The sequence below is a fragment of the Drosophila guanche genome, unplaced genomic scaffold, assembly GCF_900245975.1.
Source record: "Drosophila guanche unplaced genomic scaffold, DGUA_6, whole genome shotgun sequence".
Lineage (NCBI taxonomy): Eukaryota > Metazoa > Arthropoda > Insecta > Diptera > Drosophilidae > Drosophila > Drosophila guanche.
The window spans coordinates 1828030-1855444 of NW_022995749.1; the positions used below are offsets into that span (position 1 = coordinate 1828030).

The 27415-nt window shown below is 47.1% G+C and overlaps 1 protein-coding gene across 4 annotated transcripts in view; it reads left to right on the forward strand.

Annotated features, from left to right (window-relative positions):
* The window catches only part of LOC117585563 (tyrosine-protein phosphatase 99A), a 109648-nt gene that overhangs the window by 24469 nt on the left and 57764 nt on the right, over positions 1-27415 (forward strand). For 3 of the 4 annotated variants that reach the window (XM_034275090.1, XM_034275086.1, XM_034275087.1), the window contains exons 3-8: positions 13444-13613; positions 15807-15933; positions 16330-16453; positions 20388-20569; positions 22710-22897; positions 26627-26741. In XM_034275090.1, coding sequence (XP_034130981.1) covers positions 13444-13613; positions 15807-15933; positions 16330-16453; positions 20388-20569; positions 22710-22897; positions 26627-26741 — 906 coding nt within the window. Of the gene's footprint in view, positions 1-13443; positions 13614-15806; positions 15934-16329; positions 16454-20387; positions 20570-22455; positions 22526-22709; positions 22898-26626; positions 26742-27415 lie in introns of those variants that run through there. The other variant, XM_034275089.1, reaches the window with a different exon arrangement.

The following is a 27415-nucleotide window of genomic DNA, read 5'->3' on the forward strand; positions in this document are numbered from 1 at the left end:
CCTCCAGCCCACATCCCTCAGCCCCCACAAATATGAGTAATTAGCCGTAAAAATACAAACAATATAATATTTAGCATGTGATTACAGGTTGCTCTAATGCCACTACTACAACTAGTAGGAGTAGTATCGTTATGACAGCCAGCTAGCGTCGCCTGTTGTGCCACAAACAATGAATCACAAACGATTTCCCAACAACTTTTAATGTGTGTTGGCAGGCAGCAAAATGGAAAACGGCCAAAACAAACACAAACACTCTCATACCCGCCTCAAAGAAAAACCCGGTCAAACCAAAGTCAGGCTATGCCGCCCGGGCTTGGGTTTCGTCTGTGTGTGTGTGTGTGTGTGTGTGTGTCGGGCAAACGAAATTTGGGAGGGCACGGAAGACCAGAGAGAAAGCAAAGCGAATGCCCAGAAACACCTAAACAAACAGCACGTAGAAAGTCCCGGGATGCCCCTGATTCTTACTTTCGAGCGATAGGGCCCGCACGGAACGTTGTTAGTCTTTAATAAATTTGTGGATAACTAATGGCGGGAGCGGGTGCAGGATGGGTGTGGGGAGATAGTAAGAAAATATGTATAAAAGTGCTTATGAGGAGAATTAGTATCAAAATGGCATTAGGCTGCCGCCATATGCGGCAGCGATAAAAGATTGCTTGCTGCCTGTAACTAAATTTAAATTTAAGCGGTTGCCAGCAACAACGAAAGCAAACAGGAAGACGGCCCAGGGACACTTGCTTTGTGTGTGGAATGGTGTAGTAGGGGGAGATACGAATACATATACATCCCACAGGTAAGACACATGTACTCACAGCGGATGTGCGTGTTTCCAGGCTGACTAGCTGCCGTCGGCCCGCCTCCTGCTCAACTTCCCGATGCCGCAAAGTCATTTGGTGGCTTATGTCCCACCTGTCAAGCGCCTCCCCAGCCCGACAGGGAAATAGCTAACCAACCAACAAACAAAAAGTATTGAGTTAAGGTGAAAAATATGCAAAAGGCAAACAGTGCCGAAAACAAAACCCCAAACCTGGTGGTGCCACACGCACACGGACACGAACATGCACACGCAGAAAGGCAAACAAGTTGCCGCTGATCATTTATAATGCGTTTGCGTTAACGGTGCGTATGAGTAACATGCATACATGCCTTTCCACTACCATCCAGGACTTCTGTTGGCTGCTCTGCTATGTTGCTGTTGGTAATGGTTCGTGTGTTGTCACTCCTGCGTGTGCCTTTGCCATTAGCATTACTTTCTTTAACGCCTGGATAGACTGCTCTAGTCTGGTCTCCCAGACAGTTGAATGCCCGATGCCCTAGACCAGAGGGTTGCCCAGAATCTGATTAACTGTCCTCGAATAACTGCTCGAAAGATTCACAACACAAATCAAGGCATTCAAGGAATATGAACTTACCAAATAATATTGCTAATATTATGTCGGAGGAGGCAGTTCGCATAACATTTCTAAGAGAGTGTATGCGCTGCTCGACTTTCCAGTTGAAGGATCTTTCGACTTGATTTCTTTTCCTTTGACTTTTTCTGAAGAGCGCATAAATATACTTGCCTGCCGCCCAACCCGCCATTTGTAGGGCTCCACCATACACGCTTTTCCTCGTCACTGCTCTGACGCTCCGAGACGATGATAAATTAATTGGTTTTTTATTTATGACGCCATGCCCGTGCCTGGGTATTCACATTGGCATGGTGTCGGCTTCAGAGTATTTTGGCAAATTGTCGCCAACAAAAGTCTGCTCTGCTGGTGCTACTGCTGCTGTCTGTGATGTGCACAGCCTTTCCTGCTCCTGCTTCTGGTGCTGATGTGTGAAATGGTCTTTTTGTTCGTTGGCTTGTTTCATTGGCTACTAATTGATTTACGCCCAGACGCTGGCTGTCATCGATTGATTGAGAGCAATAAACTGTTGACCTGGCCTGCCCTGGTCTGTCCTATCCCACTGGTCTAGCCTCCTCAGGGACATCTTAAAGGGCCAAAAGACTGATTGGGTATGCAGGCAGGGTGTCTTCGCCATTGCCCATTGGCTCTGACAATTTATTAGCAAATGTAATGAGCAAAGTTTATTAGACGGCAGCTGGATCGTGTGTGCATCTAATTGAAATTTACATGCACACAGGAAACTGGAGCATATCCTGTCCCCTCCCCCACTCCACCACTCTCTCGCTCCATCTCTCTCTCCGTTTGTTTGTAGAGGTAATGCAAACAATTGTCATCATTAAAATAACGACAAGGAAACACACAGATGTCAGGAGGCAGGACGGCAGCCGTTCATGTGCATCTGTGGGACAATAAATAAAGACAATTTGCAGCTGCAATTATTATGAGAACTGATAAGTTCTAGGCAGTGCAACATATCTACATACGGAGCATATGGAGATCGTGGGAAAGCTCTGGAATACAAACAGGAATGCCATGGCAAATGTAGGTCACAAGCTGACCAAAATGTCAACCTGCTTCTTAAATGGTTTGCCGTGCGTCCGCTCTGAATTCGAATGAGCACTACTGATGAGCTGCACTTGATGAAATTCCATCGGCCTTAAATTGTCACCCATTGGCAGCACATACGATTCAAAGACGGAGGCGCTCAAACAGCATTTAATGCGTCTGCCACTGCTGCATTCAGCTTGAAAGTGCCTCGAATTAGTGTACACAAGTGCACTATTATTTAAGGCTCTACAACGACTAGCACTGGGACAGGGACCGAGACTGGGGGAAATGTTAAGTGCTCTGTGGTCCGGAGTGGTATAGTGGCAGAGTGCATAAAGCAGCCTGTTATGCTCTGCCTGACACAGACCTTGTGGCCATTGCCTGTGGCCTGGCAATTTCGGAAACCAATTTGGCCAAAACCATCGAAATGCCTTTGAAAACATTCGAATAGGAATAGAAACAGAAAGAGAGGAAGAACTTCGATCTGCATATGAACATTTAGTGTCATTAGTAGGAGCTTAGACGGGAACCAAGACAGAGGCGGAGATAGAGAGAGAGAGAGAGACACAGGCACAGGCACAGGCACACCCACCCACCCAGTGGCAGTCAGTCAGACAATCAATGGCAAAAATTAGACTAATGAAAACAAATGGATATCTGGATTAATCCAATACTGTCGCCTTATTTATAGACACAAAGTGGAAATAGAATCACAAAAAGACAGCGTCATTGTGACCCACTTCATGGGGCTTTGGGATGGGATAGTAGGGAAGTAAGGGGCCTTTCACGGCAAACCACTTCATTAGCAGAGTCACAAAAAGTGCACATCATTGTGGGGCAGGCAGCCAAATCGATACGGCAGAGAGGGTGCGGAGTCGAGTGTCATTAGGGGTTTTATGGTATGTGGTATGGTATCCTCTTTATTCATTTCCATCACGCAAACAGACAGACAGATAACAGACGGGGAATGCGAGAGCTTTACAATAAAATGATAAACTGCCGCTGCTGCCACTTCTAGTTCTTCTGCCGGTTGCAGCTAAGCTTATAAACAAATAATCATCACGCATTTTAATGAGCAAACCAAGCGCTTAATAGCCCCATGGTTAATGTTGTAAGGGAGAACAGAACCTTCTATGCTGCTGACGCTGACGTTGACGCTGACGCAAACGCAGCCTCATCCGTCTGACAGCTGCCACAGCACGCGCCAGCAAAAATTGTTTCCCGAATGAGCGGGAAGAGAAGCCCCAGACAAGAGCCATTTGCATCAGAGGCATTCAAGTTTTGCATGCTTTGTAATTAAAATAATAAACACGCGCAAAATGCATTAGAAAATTTATTCAAGAGCTTAGCGAGAAGGGGGAGCACATATAGCGCGGGGGTGAGGCCAGAGGCTGGCTGCCACATTTACTCTTGCATACATACATGTCGCCTGGCAATCAAGTTGGGCAACAACATGCAGGCGGCAGCAACTTTGCCTTGTGGCTGAAAAGCTAGACAACGGCTCACGTTGCGTATACGCAACGCTTGACGTTTGTTTGCTCTGCTAAAACGACGAATCTGGCTGGCTCGACCCGCGCCGCATGTCTTTAGCCCTGTCCCAGCTCCTGTCTCGCTGTATCTGTTTATTTGTGTGGCAGCGTGTGCCAGTATTTGTGTTGGTTGTTTCACTTAGAGCACTCCAAACCTGGCCTCAGGTGTGTGCGGTGGTAGAACGGTGCGGCATGCCACCACCAGAGCCACAATACGATGCCAGGATGCTGTGACCCATTGTTGTGGCATGCGCCCACACACTTGACCTGCAAAAACGGTTACAATGGCAGCCAGCGGGGCGCGGAGCCAGTAGGTGGGAAATGCGAGAACATCCAGCTCGAGATGTGGCCAGAGGAGAGGCGTTTGATTCGAGCTTTTATTTCTTTTGCTGTTCCACTCAATCAGTGGAAAATTCAATTCCAATGAGTGCAACCAACCAACCTGCCGTGGGCAGAGTGAGTGAAAGTGAAAGATGTGCCCCCCACTGACTTTCGCTGTCATGCTCTGGCCCATTACGATTCACAATTCAGCATTTAAATGTTTCCAAGTACTTGGCCAAAATGACGCTGCCAGAAGCAAGCCGAGGGCCAAACAATGAGACACTTTTGCATTTCCGTCAGTGGCACACAGCAAAATGGTTCTGCTAAACACTGCAACAGCAACAGCAACAGCAACATCAGCAGCAAAGTCAAAGGCAACAGCAACAACTGCAATGAAACAAAATGTAAAAATTACAAAACGCCAAGAGTGGTGCAACAGAGTGTGGTAGGGTGGGGTAGGGGTTATGCCCGAGGTTGACTGAGTGGTTAGCTGACTGCCCCTGCCACATGCCCCATGCCCCATGCCTCGTGGCATTACAGCTGTATACGTCAACTGTGTCAGCAGCGACGGCTGTAGATGCTGTGGCTGCTCTGGCGCTGAGTGCGTCTGTCGACGCTCGAGTGTATCAAACACAACGTAACATCAGCTGCACTGCATACTTTCAGCACCCACTGTACGTATGTATGAGCGGTGCTTGTGCGGGTGCACTTAAGAGTCACTGTGTCAGTAAACAACTGACCCACTTTGTGATGAACATGCCGCACCACGAGGCACCACCACCCGCTGCAGTTGCTGCTGCTGTGGCTGCTGCACACTCTATTTATCATATTGCACGCCGCACAGCCCACAAAAGCGTAGAGTACTTTTTGGGGAGCACCAACAGAACGCCAACAGAGAATGGGAGACAGATAGAGATGGATGGCTGGAGATACAGCAGAATGAGATAGACTGACTGACGAAATGCGATGGCAAGCGGGAGGGGCAGAGCGCAACATGCAGCATTTAAATAGCGCACAAATATCTATGAAAATATTGTTGCCGGCCAGCAGACGTCTCTCGTTCCACTTGCATGTTTGCATTGTTTGGTGGCAAAATAAATACGTTTTCCATTATATTTCCGCTTTCTGTTTGTACGTTTGCGTGTGCTTGTGGGGCTATCTAAATTTTTGGAAATTTTGTTTTAGTCAAATACTAAAGAGTTTCACCCCCCGCCGACACACGAACAACTGCAGAGAGGAACTCCCCCGCCTGAGCCTGAACGCAAGCGAACATTTTCATTTTTGGCATTTTTGGCAATTTGTCAGAGCTAATTTCACGTTGATTATCTTATTTTCACAAAACCCGAATATCTTTGTACAGCAGAAGTGTGTACATGTTTATGTATGTACAGTATGTATACGTCTATGTACAGTATGTACATATTATGTAATCATGACTGGCTCCACTTTTGGACGTTGTCTTTGGTTTTGCTTTGCCCAGCATTTTGGCGCTGACAATTAAATGAAAGTAAGATAAATTGTCGCATTTGTTTGCAGTTCAACTTGTCGTTTGTGTTTAATTTAAGTGGAATTGTCTGGGTGGTTTGGCAAGGGTTGGTCGGTGGGGAGGCGTACTCGGGCCAATCGAGGAGATATTGTAGGGCAGCTGCCAGTTAGATTGTTTAATTTATTAGACAAGCCAAGTTCGCGGCATTTGCCTTGCCACAAATATTTGGGCATAAGATAAATTCCCCAATGTCGTGCAATTTCCTGGGGCAGTGGGCGTTCCCCTATATGTGTGTGTTTGTGGGCGTACATGGCTGTCCAAGTTTTCGATATGTTGGCCTAATGAGGAGACGCGTTATCCTTTGGCCGCATTCCGAAAGCCCTGTTAATAATCAAAAGATTGCGGACGTCTCTGTGGCATGCTTCACTGCCACACCCGCATTGCCTCCATTGAAATGCATGCGGGTGCCCATTAGCATACACTTTAAAGTGTATTTCCCTTCCGCGACACCACGACCACCCGCGGAAACACAGACAACAACAACAACATAAGCGTGGCAATTTTAATGTCCTGCGGCAGACTCTCGCGCGTGCAACAGGAGCCACGTCAGCTTATAGCCATGCAGATGGTGACAGTTGCATGTGGAGTGTTTCCCAGACGTACATAAGAGCTGTGCCGCCGTGGGCCAAGTTCTTTAATGATGGCATGGCGAGAGTTAAGTAATTTTCCTTGTACGACAGACACGGGTCGCACGCCACTTCCAGATCCAGAGCCGCTGGCTTAATGCGCTTGTACCTGTCGCAGCTGCCCCACAATTGCCAATGGCCACTGGTGTCATTTGACTCGCAATTAGGGTGGCAGCCACTCCACCTTCACAACCAACCCTCCATCCAAGACCCATCCAAGGCGAGTGTCACCTCTAAGTAGCCCACTCCAATCCACTTCACTCCAGTCCCGGGCCGCTTCTTCGTTTTCTACTTGAGCACAATGTAAATTTGATTATCGCACAAGCAAATATTTGTCAGCCAGCCACTCTCTCTCCCCCTGTCTCTCTCTCTCACTGTGTACGCTGATGGGTTGGATTTCCTATAGGGGCTGACATATTTATCTAGACGTTAGTCGCTGACATTTTTCGTCGCTGTTGTTTACTGGCCGAGCAGCATTTGCCTTTCAACTACCAAACTCGGCTTTTGTTTAGCTCGTCATGATTAATTAAAACTTGCCACCCCAACCCCTCAATACGCTCTCTTCTTGCGATGTGGGTATACCCTTTCAAAGGGTGTTTCCTTTTTCTTTTTATTTCACTAAGAATTTTAGTGTTTGACTGGAAACAGAATCGTTAGTTGTTCAGGTATTTCGTAGTTGTATTATTGTTGGCAGTGTTTCTTCTATTAGTCGCGTATTGTTGTTGCCATTGGCGATTCTATTACTGTTATGCATAGCGTATTGGTGTTGCTGTTGTTTGCTGACTACTCGCCCGTTCAGTCCAGCCCGAACATGTTTCTTTTTTACCACGCAGCTTTTCAACAAATTACACTCTGGCCTCCTCTGTGCCACTACTACCTCACCGCCCTTGATTGTCAACAACGTTTTAGGTGTGTGAGGCTTAGTCCGGGTAGCACACGGGGGCATGGAGAAACGGAATTTTGCGGGCAACGGATTTGGACTCATTAGGCCCGTTCGCTTTCCTCCACAGTCGCTGCTGCTGCTGCTGCTGCTGCTGCTGCTTTCGTTGTCGTTGTCGTTGTCGTTGCCGTTGTCACTGCTGGTGTGAAAATTGCGCAAATATGTATAGCTGTGTGTGTGTATGTGTGTGTGGGCGGGTGTCTATGTGTAAACACAACGCTTAATGAGAAAAGAACTTACTCTGGTATTTGAGTTTCATGTCCTTTCTATGTACGTACGAGTATGTGTGTGCTTTTCCTTTCATTTTCGCTGTATTTGCCCCGGCCAGGGGCAGGGGCGGGATGTCGGCGGGTTTTATTTAGTTAACACTGCTCGGAGGTGTGAGGCTGATGGCAGGGTGGGGTGTGGGCTGCCAGGTGACGGACATGCAAACACAGAGCATTTTAATTTCTTTTCGATTTCTCATTCCCTTTTCGGTGTTGGGCTGTGTGCGGTTTCAAATTAAAAACCAATATATTTGCACAGCAAATAAAGAAGCAAAGATAATGGCAAAAGAATCGAGTCCGATCCTGCAAGCAATTTATGAAAATTCCGCACTGAGAAAGCAATCAAGAAAAATCCCACCGCCGGAAGCTGCATGAAAAATAAATATATACAAAAATGATAACGATTTAAATTAATTACCATGTGCAGCCACTCGACCATAACTCAGAGGATTTTAATTGCAAGCGATCAAAATGAAAGCAAAACGCTAGACATTTGTTTAGTTAGACAAACAAATTGAATATAACAATCTATCCGGGGCAGTCAAGGCTGCTGAACAAAGATTATTGGGTCAAATCATAACATGGTTAGTTTTCTATGCCTTCATCCTGCCATAGATCAAAGTGAACGAATGTAGCAGTAGCCATGCGGTCGGCCAGCGCGTGGAGTAGGGTGGAGTGGCGCCACAGCACAGCACAGCACAGCACAGCACAGACAGACTCTCAGTGGCAGTGGCAACAACATCGCTAATTACTTTCTCATTATGCAGGCTATTTAGCTTTAATTACGCTAAGCTGCAAGCCTCGACACACACACACAAAGATACCCCACAGATGAGTACCTACCAGTACACAGATCCACTGACACAGAGAGAATGCCCAGTAAACACACACAGGGAAAACATACACCGACACATTGAGCACACTCGAAGCGTTTCTAAACTAGCAACAAAAAAAACCCGCTCAAATGCTCAAATTTTGCCCAGAAAAGTGGCAACGGCATTTGAGCCTTTCACTTTTCACCTGACGCTGCTGCTCCTGCTCCTGGAGCATCCCTGCTGCCTTCTGGCTGCTGGCTGCTGGCTCGTGGCCCCTGGCCCGCGGCTTCCCTGTCGGCAATTCCAATTTACATCGCAAAATGTGCAGAATTTTCCATTTGAGTTTTAGTCGAGGCAAGAGGATGATATGAAAGGGGATCCCTGCCTCCACCACTGCCCATGCCTCAGCCCCAGCTCCAGCTCCTGCCCTAGCTCTTGTGTTCACACAGCGTGCCACTGCGTCGCCAATTTGCTGGCCCACTGATGGGACGTGAAGGATGTGCATCAAGGGTCTGTACACTGAGTGCCGCAAGTCTGCAGACACCGGCCATAATGAGGCTACAAAGAGTGTGCATTGTCCATGATCATTTTTGTGATATCAAACCAGCTTCGGTTTGGTTAATTATATTAAATTAAACAAGGATAAATGGCAGGCAGGGGATATTGTGGTGGCAAGCACCTGTCCGTGGCAGACTCTAGCAGACAAAATAAATATATTTACATGCATGTTTCGTTATATATTGTGGATGTGTCTCGTTTGCCCCCTGGTTTATTTGCATTTTAATATGGCTCATATTTTATAGGGCTTTCACATTGTTGTAGGTATTATTATATATTTTCTCTTTAAGCCGCATTTGTGTAATGAAACGGAAGGGATTACCACTGGCCGCCGCCGACTGTCGGTTGCCCCGGAACCCATGGCCCGTGTGTGTGTGCTACCCTTTAGCCACACGCCACATCCCGTCTGCTTCCCGGGTGCCATCCCATCCCCCTGTCTGTGTTCACTGTCTGTGCAAAAGTTGAAGTTGAACGAAATTGAAACACATTTGCCTGACAGTTGCCATCAGCTTGGCTTCAATTTGATGTCAGCATTATTGACTGATCCTTTGGGACCGCTCGTGGCGCGGCAAAGGCCTCTGTCCGCCATCCGCCATCCGCTATCCGCCGTCTGGCTATATGTTTACCCAAAGTGAAACACTTCAAGTGCCAGTGGCAGGGCCATTGCCATTGTCAAGTGGGTATGCCATGAAGCGCCTAGTTAAAGTAAAGTGTCTCGAGGGCGTGGCTGTGCTCGGGCTCGGGCTCGGGGCATATGAAAAGCTCAATCATATTTCACATTCGCCACTTGTCAGCTTTTATCTCGTGTTCGGCATACGCCCCGAAACTGCCACGAACCTGCTCCATCCACAATTCCTGCGGCTTGTCATAATTTCATTATTTGCTGCGCTCAGGCATAAAAAAGGGATATTGTCTGCCTCTCTGAGAGTGAAAGAGAGTAAGTATGTGTGTGTGTGCTAGTGTGTATCTGTGTATGGGTTGTCATGAGCACGATGCTCCCTTGTCGATGCTCCCCGGCCATCGATGTCTGCTCACGCATCTACTTTCCCTTTAGACCTGACTGAATATCTATACAAACAGAAGCCTGACAAACGGTAGGACTACAGACAGCCAGATAGACAGGCAGGCAGTCATTCACACAGACACACACATACTCGCACTCACATTCATGCGTGCCGCATCCTTTTCAAGCACTTGACTGACGCGCTTGCCACGTGCCTCAAGTTATGGCCTGGCTGCGCAGCCCGACCACCAGCATTAAGGGCTACCCGCGACAGCAACCCAGTGTCCACCGCTCAACCAGAAGCTTGAGTTTTAATTGGATAATTACTCATCCAATCCAGAATTGAATCCGAGCTGAAACGGATGCACCGCAGGAGTGGGTGGGCCTTGCCCGTGGCCTGCAGATCGGTTAATATAAACCAAAGCGGAGTGAGTTCCTGAGTGCTGTCCCTCCTCTCTCTCTCTCTCTCTCTCAAGTGGCTTAACAATTTTCAGCGATTTTCCCCACGCTTTGAGATCCACTGTGGATGGCATTGCTACAGGGAAAATTGCATCAAAGTGGTTGCCAAATAGATGCACCGCAAACTGCACGCTCCACTCGCTCCAAGGGCCATAAAACGTTGCAACTTGTTGGTGGTGGCACGCACAAAGCCACAGTTTGTCCATTCAAACTCTATTTCAATGCAACAGGAAGGTAAAGGACTCTGACGCAGTGGCGGGAGTGGGGAATGTGCAGCAATTGAAAGGCAAATACGGCCAAAGGGTTAACAGCAGGACAACACGACTCAAAGGGGGAATCCGAATCCCCTTTGACAATCAATGGCTGTTGCTGCTATGGGTCTTAAGCGGTCTAAGCATCGCATGTAGATGAATGCAAATGATCATTCCTCAACAGCAAGAAAGGACCCCCAATATTATGTCAGGCACTGGTCTGCTTTGTCCTCCTTCACTTTGGGATGTCGTCGAAACTTTAGCGAGTGACATGGCAACGGATCGAAGGATGAGTGCAGAAGCTCACGAAATTTTAAAACAAACAATCAGACGCATCTAAGTGCTGTAATATTTGTAATGCTTTTGACTCTCAGCGGATGAGGGTGAGGCTGGGTGGGGCAGGGGCAGGGGCAGGGGCACTGACGCACTGGCGCATGAATTCAATATTTTTCATCTTTTATACGCTCAGACGGGTTTCTGCTCTCAGGGTTTCAAAGGGAGTCGAGCAGACAATTTGCCATGGCAGCCGACTCCCGGTCTTGGACGGCACGGCGGCCCTTCGTTGATTAGAATCAACATAAATAAAATTAATTGTTGCCGGGTGAGTCGGTCGGTCGTTCGGTCGTCTTCAATCGGGGGTTGCATTCAATTTGATTATTAGCCAAAGTCAGCGAAGCGGACCACCCATAGTAGCACAGCCTTTGCCTGTCTGCCTTGACGAGGGTTGTCCCGTTTGTCCCGAGTCCGCTTCTACTGCTGACTACTTGTTTTGGATTTTGTCATTTGGCTAATTTTCCTGTGGCCATTCATTCCCCTGGGCCCTCGTCTGAATTGCACAACATAATTATAATTTATTTTGCAGCGACTGTCTGTCGCTCTGTTTGCTTCTTAATTGCCAGCTTCTACTCGCATGTGGTCAATGTGTTGCATTCGTCGAAAGACCCTCTTTTCCATTCGTAAACTGCTGCAATTGTTTCCCAATCCCAGGGGCCATTGGCGTTTTGCATCAGGAAATTAAAATTCCATTCCCCTGCTCTCGGCCAGCCATGGTTGGGTCTATGCTCATCTGTATGGGCTTCGCATAATATGCAAAAATGCCACGAACGCCCACCCACACCTTAGGCCTTTGGAGCGCGCTCTGTATTCGGCGACGAAAGACATAAATTACACAAAAATTGACCAGGAGCAGGACCAGGGCCTGCACTTCTATGTGGGTGAATATCCCCAGGGCAGGCCGAAGCATTGAGCTCGTATTATGCGAAATATGCGACAAAGTTCGGGGCGCCACTCAGCGAGGGTGGGTGCATGTTGTGGCAGAAACAAAGCATTGAATCGATAGTTTATCAATACTGCCATCAACGTTCCTCAAAAGTTTCTCCCATTTCGAAATAATCACCAGAGACCGAAATCAGATGGCCAAAAAACCAAGTTGCGTTGAGCTCCAGCAATTGCAATGCGAAGGCACACAGATACGAGTACGAGGGGCAGGCGATGGGGCAACCAGTTGAGTTTCAACTGCCACCGCCAGAGTACCACAGTGTGACTGGCATTGCCACTGCCACTGGCACTGGTCATGGCTATTGGCCAGGCTAATGGGTGGGTTTCGTGAGTGTCTGGTGAGAGTTTCTCTTTTGCATTGGCATTGGCCACGACAGCCAGTTGCTGTTGTTTCCTCTATTGCCGGGTTTTCAGCATGATTTCTCAATTGATTGCAAGTGGCGGGCCACAGTCACAGCCATAGTAGTAGTCGTAGCAGACCATTCCATGTAATGCCTAATGCTTATTACCAACACTCGAACGCTTGGCAATTTATGCCAAGAGCCGAGGCCAAACGTGCAACTGCAGTTGGTGCTGCAGCCGCAGCTGCCAAAGCTGCTTACGTTGAGACCCTGGCCCTGTCCCTGGCCCTGGCCCTGTCCCTTTCCCTACAATCGATTTGTTGTGTCTATAATTTTAATTGGAGCCCTGGCCACACAGACCGAGTCACAGTTGGAGTTGTAGTCGTAGTCGGAGACGTTGCTCTGTTCAGTTTCAGTCTCGAAATTGGAATGCATTTTTGGCAATTTCAAAAACAAATATTGCTCCAAAGGATCCGGTAGGTAAGCTTCTCCTCCTCATGAGGGGCACCTCCTCATGAACCCCTTGCTGCTGTCTTTGCTTGCACTCTCAGACATTAAGACACGTTCAGGACTGGGTCACCTGTGGAGGTGGCCAACTGGCATCGACTGTCGGACGCCAGTGCAAATAGTTTAGTGCATCAAATTGCTTTCAGCCAGGCACCTCAGACCTCAGACAGGTATCAGTACGGGGCCGTACACAAGTACATGTACAGGTACAGGACAGGTACAGCCTTCCGTTTGGGTACCTGGGGACGGAGCTGTCTGTGCACCGTAAACATGTTATGTAATTAAAATGCCTTGCAGATATTTTAACAAAACATTTTGGGGCTGCTTTACGCTTTTGTGTGCCAGGAATATTCCATTCAAAATAACTTGAGCTCTTCTTTGGAGCGGGCCTCGAGCTGCCCTTTGGAATGGGTTACTAGAGGCTTCGCTCCGCTTGTGCCTCAACTTTTTGAATGGAATGCCCTACATTTGCGACGGCTACCAGCCAGCTGTAAGCCCACTTGCTGCTATCATCCTCTTATATAAAGTACTAATACTCAGCCCACACTCTTTCCTTCTCTCCTTGCAGACGTCACAAATCTGGACTATGTTAAGGTGAACGCCGAGGCTGGCAAGAACGTGACCATACCCTGTCCGGGCGTCAACGAGCACTCGCTGGTGGACACGCTCGTGTGGAAGACGGCATCGACGACAATCGCGCAGTTCGCCAACAGAATACCCCTGCTGCACAGTCCCAGGGTAAGTGGAATATCCGTGGCAGAAAGGGCCCCAAAGTGGGCCGCGTTCATGTCATATTAGAATTCATTTCAACACCTAACGATGCTCCCCAGAAAGGGGCCCCAGCGTGAGAGTAGATAGTGGATTGGATATATTGTGGGGCCAACCAGCTAGCCAGTTCGTGAGGGCGCAAAAACGAAGCTGTTAAAATAATTGATGGCCGCTTGCAGGGCGGCTGTTTGAACTTTGCCAGCCGACATCCAACAAAGGCGATGACTGCAAGAAAGTGCAGCCCAAGTCGAGAGAACTAAGTGGCCATCAGTGGGAGACAAAGGGCAGGAGGAGGAGGAGTAGTAGGCGCATCGTCAGAGGGCAAGACAGGGCCTCGCCAGACGGCGCGGCTAATATATTTTAAATGTTTGATAGTTGCACTAAAATAAAAGCGACATGGCGCAAAAAAATGTTCAAGTGGCTGCCATCTGGCAGGGGAACTCAAGGCAAAGGCAGCACAGCGAATGATTACTCTCCGCCTGCTCCAGCTTTAAACGCACTCATGGGGCCATTGAGGCAGGCAACGGAATGATGAAGCTGCGCCCAGCCCCGAACAAGATGATGGAGAACTCGTGCAGCGGAGACTTTGAGCAGCGAGGAGAGTGAGCGAGCGAGCTAGCGAACCTTCCTGGGTTGCAGCTGGAGCCCAACTATGTGTTAAATGGCAGACTGGGACACTTGAGCTGCAGCCAAAGTTTGTCCCAATCCGTGTCCGGGCCTGGCGCCAGGTCCAACTCCGGCTTCCACACCCAGCTCGCATTTCTTTACTCTGCTCTGCCTGAAGTTTGCTCCACGCCAAGTGCTCGACTTCTTCAGAGCCACCGCCTTGTGCCGGCCCGGCTATTATGTGTATTAAAAGTTTTTCACCTTGGCATAGTAGCTGCTTCATTTTATTACATCTGACACATAACCCCTCTCCATCCAGCCACGGCACACACACACTCCGCTACCCTTGCCAGCTGAGCTATTAACTTTTGTTTTATGCCCGAGACTACAAATGATTCATGTTTGTGTTCGCAAGGAGATCCACTCGCCCGAAGGACCAGAGATTTGCCTTTAATTCCTTGTTGTGCTGCCACCCAATTCGCAAAATGAGAAAATGCATGCAATTTGAATTTACTCGAGAATCGGATAGAAAATTACAAAAAATTCCATTTGGAAAATGTTAAGCAAAATATTTAGATATTGTAGATGCAGTTTAAAGCAGAATGCAATCAGGCTGCCTGTTTCCCACACATAGTCTTGAATGTAACTACACATCGTTTCGTTCCACTGATGATGGCCTTTGTGGTTGAGTAATTTGTAATTTGTGGCCATGCATGCAGCAAAAGATTTAAAAGTGTATAACAGGCTCAGGCATGCGGTGATAAGCCCAAATACATATGCTTCAAAACAGGGAGCGGCTGAGGCTAAGATGGATACAATTCACTCTGCACAAACTCATATTTCCTGCTCAATTTCGAGGCTTCGGACTCGGCCATAAATTCACCAGAAACACACAATTACAGTATCGCAGTAATCTCTGATGAGAAACCCTTTTAAATTTTGGCCAAAAGCGTTCAACGAGCAACCACTTTGTGGCCCTAAATCTACCATCAGGTGGATGCATAGACATACATATATATGTGTGTGATATAAAGTATTTTCAATTTCATGAAATTATGAAATTTGCTGCAAATCAGAACAGAAAAAGCAAACAAATCCGAGATACTAGTAGCGTACATGCAGTGCTGTCGCCTTGGCTCACCCTGCCTAGCCTTGATGCCTTCGTTCAATTTTCGGGAGCAAGAACATTTTGGGTCAAATAACCCAGAAAGTAGATTATGTACTATGTATACAAATTTGGCATGTCCAGGGAAAAGTTCAAGCCGAGTCGAGTGCTGGAAATGATGAAAACTATTTCTGTCCTGCAGTTGGTCATCCGGCCATTTGAGGCTGTCAGAGGCTCTTTGATGGGGCTGGGCTGGACTGGACTGCTCGGCCTGTCCGGGCTGTGTGATAGCTGGGCTGGGTAGACATATATTTGTACATTCTATTTAAAAGTTTGTTTTTCCCTGAGTGGAAACTCTTGTCGGCTGCCCTGTAGTTTTGTCAGGGCCTATCAACGTCTCAGTTTTAGTTTGGGCCACAAAATTCTAATTAAATTCATTCACTTTGTTGCAGATACAACTTCTATCGGATAATTTCGGGCTGCAGTTCTCGCCATCGCTGGCCAGCGATACATCGGAGTACATTTGCCTGGTCAACGATCGTCACATACCTGAGGCGATTGTCGATTTGCTGGTTCAGGGTGAGTTTTATTTGACATTCCCTGACATTCCCCTGATTGAATATTACATGCTGCAGTTTCATTTAAATTATCTCTCATTTTGCGTTTACCCGTTGGCCCTTTATTTGTTTTCGTAATGAAACGCATAACTACTGTAATGATTTCTCCGGTTTACTTTGCTGATTTCATTTTCAGATACGTTCTCGTTTCTGTTTATTTTCACCATCTCTTTTTTTTTTTTTTTTTCGATTTCTCACTTGTGTTTTCATTGTTGCTGCATTCGCCTTGGCATGATTTTCATTTGCATATCCCAGATATCTGGCAGTTTTCCACTGCCTTCTCTGCACTCGAATTATCCACTGACTCTCTCTCACTCTCTCACGCTCTGTGTTTCTTTTCTTCTTTTCTTAAATGCAGATGTACCTGATCCACCGGAGCGACCATTGTTGATAAGTTTCACATCGCGCTCGGTGAACCTTTCGTGGGCGCACTCGCAACACCCGCGGAATGCACCCGTCACACATTTTATTATTGAAACGCGGTAAGTGTTGATGTTGGAGCAAAAACTGTACGGGGCGGTGGAGGCGAAAGACATGGACCATGGGAAATGGGAAATGGGAAATGGAGGGATGCCATGGGTTGTTTTAAGCTGATGAAGTGGTGTCTGCGGTGAGGAGGGTGGGGTGGTGATGGCTGTTGCAACAGCCATGATGGACGCTTCCATGATTGACACATGCAAAGCGCCTTTTGCTTGGCCATGGGGATGGATGCCACTGCGGCTGACCTCATTCCGCTAATGAAAGAGCGCAGGGATGTCCTCTAAAGCGCAGGCATCGCTGGCTGCACACAGTCTTCATCATCATAATCATGATTATTACCAATCTCATCACGGCTCTAAGCCCGAAGTGGCACACGGGCGACAGCTGGCTACGCTTATGACTTGGACCCGCATTTGATTATCCCTGGCCCGAGGGCAGCGCCTTTCATCCATCCATCCCATCCATCCCATCCATCCATCCAATACACGGACCGGGTGCATTCAATGGGATTCGTGTAAGGCTCGGGGAAGTGCCAATCCCATTCCATTCCATCCATCTGTGCCTGTGCCTGTGCCTGAGCCCTGTACGCGTGCGAGTCCAGCGTTGCTTTAATTAATATGTAAAAGGATGACGACGATATGGACGAGCACCATGGATACGCACTTCACTTGTGCTCCATTTAAATAGAAAAGAAAACATACACGCTCGCAAAGCCATCGGCATGGGGCACGGGTTAAGCACAGTATGCTCGGATAGGGCTGCGGCACGGGCTATTTTCCGAATAACTTGAACTCAATGCGGGGCCTTAAAAAATAAAAGCGAACGCAGCGCCAGCGGCAGAGCCAGAGCCAGAGCCAGCGTCAACCCAGTACAAAGGCTAAAAGGAAAATGTGCAAAAAATAATACCAAAAAGCGAAACTTTTTCAATAAATTTCCATCAACTGCAGCAGCATGCGGATGGAGAAGGTTGCCTGCAGGAGAGGGGGGGGCTGAGGATCAGGCTGAGGCGTGTCCTCGACAAGACACTGGCTCTGTCTCTCGCCATGGCTATGGCACAATCGATGACAGCCAACTGGAAAGCAGAGCCTGCGGTGCATTTATGCAAAATAAGAAATAACTTCAGCATACTGGCAAACACCAGCGGAAATGTGAACACGCGCGAGCGCCTGCCAAGTGTGTGTCCTGTCCTGTCAGTGTTTGTCTGTGTATTTCTGTGCATGTATGCACATACATATGTACATACTATGTATGTACATATATGTAGCGTACATTTTTTGGGCATCGCGTACACAAAGTGAAGCTGGCCCGGACCTTTCGCGACTCTGCCTTCTCCCAAACGCTCTGAAGCCGCTGCTGCAGCTGAAGCGAAGCTTCACTTGCTTCAGACTGCATTTTATGTAAATTCCCATCGATATGGAAGCGAGTCGAGTTTCCTCCCTGTAGATGCTTGCTGCTGCTGTTGATGCAACGCCTCTTATTCACATTTTCGCTTGATTCGGTTTATTTGCACATATGCATGCAAGTGAGGCATAAGTGGGATGGAGAATCCCATATTCACATGAGCTCTTTGCAAAATTGAAAGACGTCAACACAACAAAAAATGCTACAACAACATAGATGGGTATGGTGACATGCTTATGCTGGATTTGGTCTTGCCAATGCAATTGAAAATGGGATTGAGGTGTCAGAAATTGCACAGGCCCTCAACTGTTGCACATGCACTGCTTGTATGCATTGATATGATGAGCGTGCCACATATTTACGCCAGATAACTTTCGGTCAACCGAAAAACTGTGCCAAACTCTGCAGCTTCCGGAGGCACCCACTCAGCCAGCGCCACTGACATGTTTATCAACTGATGATGTTGATACTGGTTTTTTTGCATTTTCCATTCCTGTTTTCATTCTGTGTGCACACGGAATGAAGTGCCAGCAAAGCTAAACACTCGGTCCAAACAAAAAAGTTACGAAAAATATTAAAAGCTGTCCACTGCGGATGACATACTCGTTCTGACACAATTTAATTAATTCGTACTATTTTTGTTTGCTTTTGCTTCATAGTTACACACATTTATATGCAATAAAGAACGGCTAACATTTGTTCTTAAATTGTTTAAAGTATGTTTGCCATACCACTGCGTTCTCCACGTCTGTGTGCCACTAAGTGGCTGGAGCTGGCTCTTATCTGCGTGCTGCCCCAGCCAGTATTTGCCCATTACGAGTACGAGTATATGCAAGGGCCTTTCCCTGTTTCAACAACTCGTGCGTGAACTTTGAACGCATAACCACAGCACAAAGAGAGATACCATGCCCAGCAAAGTAAACTCAAACCCGAACCCAAACACACAAATGCATAAATAATACACATTCATTTGCTTAAAAAGAAAAAAAGTAAGCAATTTTAAAGCAGCTTACGAATGGAAAAAGCAGAACAACAACAACACTGGCAGCATCCAGTACATGTGCATGGAAAGGCCGCAAATTTATTTGCCATTGTGGTTACTTTGCTGCCGCTGCCGCTGCCGCTGCCACGCGTTCTGGCCAAGACTCCAGTCGCTTTTTGTACGGGATACACTACATTTTGCATATGTTTTTCATACATTCGAACTGTGGGAGTGAGGGGGGCACAGGGCAGGGCAGGGCTGGCTCCGTTGCATGCTTCATAAAGTCGCCAAACAATTTTTTACCAAACTGAATACATATTGCCTGTCCTTCGGATGCAACGTGCCTGGCCGGCCGTCGAGCGGGTCAGGTCAGTGGTGGGATGGACGGGAGCACACACGATATATTCCCACTAAATGCCCATTGCCAGAGCAAACAGATGTGCCCCACTCAACGCGGAAGCTGCTCGCACGCATTTATTAATTTTAATCAATTTTTTTCTCGCCAACACCACTCGCCACTCCTTTTTTCTTTTGCTGCCCATTCCGTCATTCATAAAAATGTTGCACCATTTTTCATCGGATTCGTATTTAAAACAATTTTTAATCACGCCGTAAAAGCCGCGTGAGCTGGGTCAGTGGGTCTACCAAAGAGGTAGGACGGCCCGCCGTTCGAATCGGTAATCGCATTTGAAATCCAACTATTGGGACAAAGCGAAATTTATGCGGGGCGCACAAGAACTTAAATACGCCAAAAAGTTCGAGTACTTTCTGAATGCCAAAATTATGTGAGTTTAACCAAAATTTACTACACTTTGAAATGTGCCATGAAAAATGTTCATTGTGCGGGCTTCTGCGAGTAATTTATATGCACCGCCCGCACCACCTACCGCACCGTCGGCACCACAGCAACAAAGGAAGGAAAAGCAAATATTTTTTAGTTGCCATATGTGTAGGTATTGGTGTGTATCTATGTGGTAAAAAGGCGCATAAATATTTTAGTGCCTATGGGCGGGAGCACACACACACTTCATGCCCTGTTCCAGTCCCAGTCCCAGTCGCAGTCGGCTGGCTCCCAAAAGAGGTCAACCACCCACCCACCAGGAACCCACAAACAAGGACCCACAGCCATATCCCCTCCCTCAAGTGTCATGCAAATCCGCATCCGTTTTATATATATTTTCATAATGCATTTTATGCCCACGTATGTAGATTGGGCTCTCGCTCTCCGCTGGCACATTGCAGACGTAAAATAGCAATATTTGTGGGAAGATATAGATACCCCGTCTGTTTATACTCGTAGTTGTGTGCGGCAATTGAACTAGTAATTGCAATATAAATGCATAATCATAATAATATGATATGTTCAAATAATTTGGCTCAATCAAAATGTTTGCCGTCCACCCACTTATTTTACTCGATTAATTGCTCAATGAATTTTCCATGCCAATACATACATACATGTATGTATGTAAATATGTACGTACAAGTGCATGTCATAAATTATCAAATTAAATTATTTTGTGTGTCTGTTCTTCTACGGATTGTTTTTACAGGGAGGGCGAAGATGGCATCTGGGATCAGCTGGCTCGCATTTATACGAAAACGAATGCAACATCATATCAGGTGACCGGCCTTACGCCCTTCACCGTCTATAGCTTTCGCCTGCTGGCTGTCAATAAGCTGGGAATGAGTCCCCCGTCCAAGGAGTCATACTACATTGTGACGCTACGGGAAGGTAAGTTTTTGTGCACAAAATCTTTAAATAAGTATTTATAGCAGATAAAGGAGCAAAAACTAAACGTTAGAAACTCACATTTGATGGAATTTCTAGATGCTCTGACAACTGCCGTTGTATCTGCTGGGATATCTAATAAAACAAGCCTTTATTGCTTGCTCCCCTTGAAACTTTATTGCTGGCAGATCATAAACTATTCGCATAGGCTTGCCACACTTTGCCACACTCCCATAGAGAGACAGAAAGAGAGTGAGTGAGTAAGTGAGGGAAAAAGTTACGAGACACATGACATAACAATTTTTACAATCACATTAATTTTTCATTTCAATTTGGTTGAAGGCAACGACTTGGCCTGACTTTTAAGTGCCGTCAATGAAAAGTTGTCACAGGTTCTTCGGCCTACTCCTGCAGTGCCTATGGGCTTTCTCTCTCTCTCTATCTTTCTGTCTCCTTTTCTGTCAGCCAGCTGGCAGCAATTACGGCCTCATAAAGCCAGGATCTCCAGCCGACGTTGTATACGTTTAATTATTTTTCCGCTGACGGTAGGCCAGTACCAGCCCAGGTGTGTCGTCATTTTATGTGGCGTCTTCTCCTGCTGGTCCGCCTACTTTGCTTCCTCTGGAAATGGAATTTACTGCGTCCGCCAACAGAAAAACTATACTTACATTTTAGAGGCAACTTTCATTTCATTAACATGCGAGCACAAAGACGACAACTTCATTTCACAGAAAGTATAACGAAATTGTTGGGCTATACTCAATGGCCTCTTATGGGTGCATTCGCATGCCAGCTACGGTTCCAGTTCCCCGCTGTCCATGCCATGTGGTTGACATTTCACCTGCTGCTGTTAGTGGCTGCTACTATGGATGTAGCTGCCACAGACAATGATTAATCGTGGCCCATACTTGTGCGTGTGCCGTGGCCCACATACATACAATATATAAATGGACTCCAAAAAGTCACACAACTTTCCATAGGCTTTAAGAGCGCGAGAAACATTAATCAAAGCAAAAGCAGGAACAGCAACAGAAACAGAAACAGCAGCGGGGGTAAGATTAACTCCCCTTCGGCAACAGCGACAAGCTATTAGCAACACATTTGTCTTATGAACATTGGAAATGACTTTGCCATCGGCTAGCGAGGGCCAGGGCCAGGGACATCTCGACATTTTGGTGTGAAATACCACAGCTATGCCACAGCATAGCCGGCACACACGCACCGTGGAATGCGAGCCAGGCCAGGCCAGGATGCCACGGCTCCTGCCACTACGAGTGCCAATGCCAGTGCCACTGCATGCGGTTACAAATTAGTCAATAGTGTGTGTCTCAGATCCTGAGCTCATTAAGGTCTTCGTCATGGGCCGAGGGTGGGGGCCGAGGCTTTTGCGGTCGTTGCCGAGTCGCCAATTTGTATAAAATAAGCTTGCGGCATGCATAAATTAACCAAATGACAGAAGCACTTCCTTCGAATGGGGGAACTGGCACTCCAGCTCCCGCTTCAGCTTCAGCTTCAGATAAGAGCCTAGGACTTGAGTAGATCCATAATCCCAGGGAGAGTAAATCCGAAAACTTTTTAATTTGCAGTTTAAACTTTCGGCTTGGTATCGATGTCAACCCAAAGATACAAAATATCTTTTAATTTATTTATACATTCACTGAAGTATTCAGAGCATTCTCTCCTGCCCTTCACTCTCCTCTGCTGGAAAACTGCCAGATCACCTTGGCAGCATCCTTAGCTCTACTCTGCCCCACTTTGGCACCACTCACCTGAGCGTGGCGCGACACACGCATCATTTAACTTGCGAGTAATTCGCATAGGCAAGGCTCTTGGCCAGGAGAGTGGAGACCCATAGGCCCGCATCGAGATCCAGAGCCGGTTCGGGGGCACTCGCAACTTATGTTGCGTGACAGTGACAACTTGACAATGCCACAGACAACGTTCCGGCTTACATGACAGGTCAGAGTTGCGCACCGCCGCTGCATGGTGGCGCGCGATGGGGTCTGGGAGCGGTTGAGGAAGGGTGTGCCAAACTTTTACGCGACGTTTTTAATTTGGAAATTTTTGAGTTTCGACTAAACTTTTGGCAGTCAAAGTTTTTGTGCTAGTCTAACCCATCTCTCACTCTCGGTATCTCTTTCAGCGCCCACGGGCAAGCCCATACCGACAACGGCCCACAACACGTCCTCGACGTCGGTGTACATCTCATGGAAGCCACCGCCACCGGATACCATTCTCGGCGAATTTCTTGGCTATCGCATCACATATCGGCCACGCGATCGCGATCCAAATGATACCAAGGAAATCTATATAAGGGATAACACAGTGGAGGTATGTAATGGCGGTCTTAGAAACTAATTTCATTGATGTCAATATTTGGGAAATAGCAAACATCCATTTATGATTCTACTTGTTGTAATAGATTTGTGTAGTGTAATAAATTATCGGTGTGAGAACCGATATCGTTCGCCTTCCTTTGCTGTCGACTCAGAAAACTCTCCTATTTAGTTGTGCAGGCCAAAGATAATTGAATTTTATGATTTCTGACACTTTGCCATATTGGAAATACAGCGGAAACATTTGGGGCTCGAGGGCGGCGACAGTCAGCACGGCCAGCCTCGTGTTACCTGCAGCGTCATTCAATTTCGTTTCGTTTCGTTTCGTTTCGGTTCTTGTTCGTGTCTGTCTGCCCTGCGACGTGCATATCATTTAATCTATCCCATCCGTACAATACGTATAGCAGATATGTTTGCCACCATTTCCCATTGCCCTGGCCAGGCTTAAAGTTTGTCTAGGAATGTATTTTCGTCTTGTCATTCGCTGGCTTAAAGTCACATCAGCGGCGTATTAAAAAGTAATTTACACCTGGCAACAGGGAAAACATTTCCCACACCCACAGAACCCCAACGCACACATGGGGCACGGTTACAAGTGTTTCTCGCTTGGCGGCCTGTCAAGGTGTTACCAGGGGGCATTTACCATATCTCGTTGGGGGCCACCACGCTATCACTGGCAATTTGTTAACGATTAGTTCACTCACAGCTGGGGCCAGTTTTCTCTAGTGGGTGGGTATCTCTGTGTCTGGTGTGTCTGTGTGTGTGTGTGGGATAGTTCAACACGCAAGTGGGCTAATCGAATACAGGGGAAGCGTGTAGCAAATAGTCCATTGAAATTGAAACGAATCTAGTAACATATAACTGGGGAATACACGTTCTCGAACACTCTCGTGGGTGAGAACATCTACCGAAAGGAAATCGAAAAATCAAATCAAGATTGAAAATTATGGAATGTATTTCTGAGTCCTGGCTTATTGGTTTTCTGTTCTTCTGTGAACAAGTTTCAACTCTGATACGAGCATCGAACAAGCTTTAGAGCCTCATTACCAGCCTTTTGTCTTCAGCCCTACTTAGTTAAACCTTTTGATTTCCTTAATGCATATCTATAGCTGTTCCCTCAGTCCCTTTCCATTTCAACTGCCATCCATCGTCTTAAAGCCATCCACAATGCTTGAAAATCAAACCGCTGGACATTCGGTGAGATAGTGGAGCCACATAGTAAGCCCGCACGGGGCATGCATATTGCGAATGGAGCATGGAGCTTGGGGACGGATGCGAATGAAGAGGATTTTGGAGCCGGGCCGGGCCGGGCCGTGCAGAGCTTAAAATATGCAAAAATTATTAGCGATAATACTCACGTACGACACTCGGCGCGACGGAGTGCCCAAAAAATGGCAAGTGCAGGCGGATTTGGTGGATGGGTAAGCACTAGGGGAGGAGGATGACGCCTGATTGCCACAAGCATGGCACGCTTTTGTGCTCGAGTGCATATTTTTCTCTTATCTGGAAGCTGCCCCTCACTCTCCCCCTCCTCGTTCATGCCAATGTGCTGCACTCCTCTCCTGCCCTGAGCTCCACTCTTTTTCTCTTTTTTGCATGTCAGTGGCATGCTGAAATATTATCCTTGCAGGCAGAAACGTGCGACTTTAGTTATTCCTGCTATTTTTCCGTTTTTTTTGTGTCCGCCGCTCAAGTCATTTGGCGGAGTCCAGGACATGGCTTTCTGTTATTCCCATATCGCAGCATCAGCGTTCAGTGGCCTCCAACCGCCAACTTCCAGCCACCACGCCCCCGTTGGCCAGTGGCATCTACATTGAGCTGTCACGTGTGAGGCAACTGCGAGACTGCTTCGCGGGTGTCCTGCAGGGCTAAATTTGCCAATTTTCTAATTAAAATTTCTGCGCCGTAAAGCATAAATTTCGCAACTTTCACACTGATAAAAGCCGCCGAGTCAGACACAGAGGGGGAGAGAGGCAGTACTTTGAGCTAGGCGATACCTCAAAGGCTGCTGGCCCAAAAGGAAGCTTAGTTACCGGAAAATAACAACAAGAAAAAAGCTCAGAAAAAAGCATTGCCCCGACAGTGATATCGTTGAGCATGAAGGATCTCTAAACTTCACACAAAAAATACCCATACTCGTGAAAAAGAATTGTCCAGTGCGAAAAATGGTTGCAAAGTGATGAGTTTTCTTTTTTTGGCGACCAGGCATTGGGATTTGTTTTGCAGTTGAGTGTTGAATGAGAGTGTGTGTGTTTGGGTGGGTATCTGTCTGTGGGGCATGCAAGTTGAGCCATCCACCGCGAGCACTAATTAACGCAAAGGGAAATAAAGACAGCGGACGGGAAGGCAAGTGAAGTGGTTTTTTCTGCTTCACACTTTCCTTTCTCCGAAGTTATGCAACATGCTGCAAACTCTCTCCAGCTCTGTCCTAGCATTCGGCACGAGCAACTTTATCAATTACATTATATCAATTAAGTGTCCCGGCCTCGGGCAGTTCCAACTTCTTTGCTGTCCATAAAAATAAAAGCAGTTGTAAATTTTCGGCCTCATTTACTGGCGACTAAATAAAATGAAATTATATGGGGCCGCAAAAGCAACTAAAACCGAGCAGCACCCACACCCACAATCACATCCACACAGACACATACACAACGAACATTTAGATGTATGTATGTTGAGAGAAAGACCATAAGATATAACGCTTTTGGTAAAAATAACTGCGATAGTAGCTGGCGCCGTCTGAAAAGCCGAGAGCTCAGGGCACCGAGCAGCCACTTAAGCTGTTGGCATGGCAGTCAATCCGGCTCTGAGCACAGCCTAGGATTCGCACAGTCAAAACCCGTTGGTTTGTGGCCTAACCGCAGACACACACACACACACACACACACACACACACATACACACTTACATATGTACATACTGGAGTCCGAGAAGCGAGAGCGCCACATATACGGTGGCCCTAATATGTGCTACATAATTTGTGCCTGCTACAGCATGCTGTAGGCACTAGCCACATCTGACCATTTGCGTTTGTGTGTGTCTGCATCTCTCTCTCTATGTGTGTGTGTGTGTGTGATGGAGGTACTGAACCACTCTAAGTCTGCGGTTTGTTTTATGGTTTGGCACTGCTTTTGACCTTTGCTTACACTTTAATCAGCCGCACACCACTCGCGAAATTCATGGACAAAGGCCAGAAAGTGAGGCCGAATCCTTAACGACTCTCACATGTGCATGGCTAGAGATGGGTGAATGGGTGCATGGCTGCATGGGTGTGTGGCTCGGCAATTAAGCCAAGGACGGCTGCCTGCCCAAGCAACTCAATTTCCTTTTGGCCCCACCACCACCAGTGCACCATTGCACTGCAAATCAATTTTAAGTGCTGCAATTTTCATATTTGCCAGCGACGCCGACTGCAACGCACAAAAGTATGCAGCGCGCAATTTCCGCTCCAAGCATGCTCATTGCACGAGGGGCGGGGCGAGGAGCGGGGGAGTGTGGCGAGGGGTACTAGTGGGTGGTAGCTCCTTCAAAGGAGCTTTCCACTTGCTGGAAAGTGCTCCACTTTATTTTGTTATAAGACCAACAAATGAAAAGTCTTTGGTATGCCATTGCGGGTGTATGTACATACAAATGTATGCGTCGTGTATATATGTATGTTTACATACATATTAAAGAAGCAATTTTAATATTTCTCACAGAATGTTTCCTTCCTTTTCAATTGCAGAGCCATGAAATACAGAATCTGCAGACATACACGCAGTACAAGGTGACCGTGCAAGTATTCAACCCGGAAGGTCTGGGACCGGAGACAACCATCCTGGTGATGACCGACGAAGGAGGTGAGTGTCACATTCCCCGCTCTTTCTCCCACACATTAACAATGCAGAATGCAATGTGAATGTGCAGCTCATTCCTGGGCCATCAAGCATCCAAGGCATTGGCCACAAGTCAATAAGTCACGCAGCCAAACTATTTAACTGAGTATTTTGCACATGCTCGTGCATATCTGAGAACCACAAAAATGGCAAATAGGATGGCTTATTGACATGCCAGACAAGTGACCAAGTCAGGCTGCGATACGATAGTTCGACGGGTATAAATGTACATATTCCTTCAGGGGGGATTGGGGCCCCCTGGCAGATGCATCGTCAAAAACAAATTTGCCTTTGTGTGCAGTTTTAGTGTTTTCTCCATCCCCATCCCCATCCCCTCTCCCTCTCCCTCTCTCTCTCTCTCTCTCACTCTCACTCTTTCAATCTTTCTCTTAGCTTCTAAAAATGTTCCGGGCAAAGCAACTTTGAGACCCGCTCAACCGCAAAATGCCTCGACCATGCAATGAAGCAAACAAATAAAACTTTCGCCCCCAGACAGAGTCGAGGAAAATATGTTGCAATTTTTCATATTTTCCACTTCTGCCACCACTCTGCTCTGCCCCTCTACTCTGCTGAAATCTGCTCCAGACTGCGGTCTATGTGAGAACTGTATTGAAATGGAAAAACACAAATAAATGGAA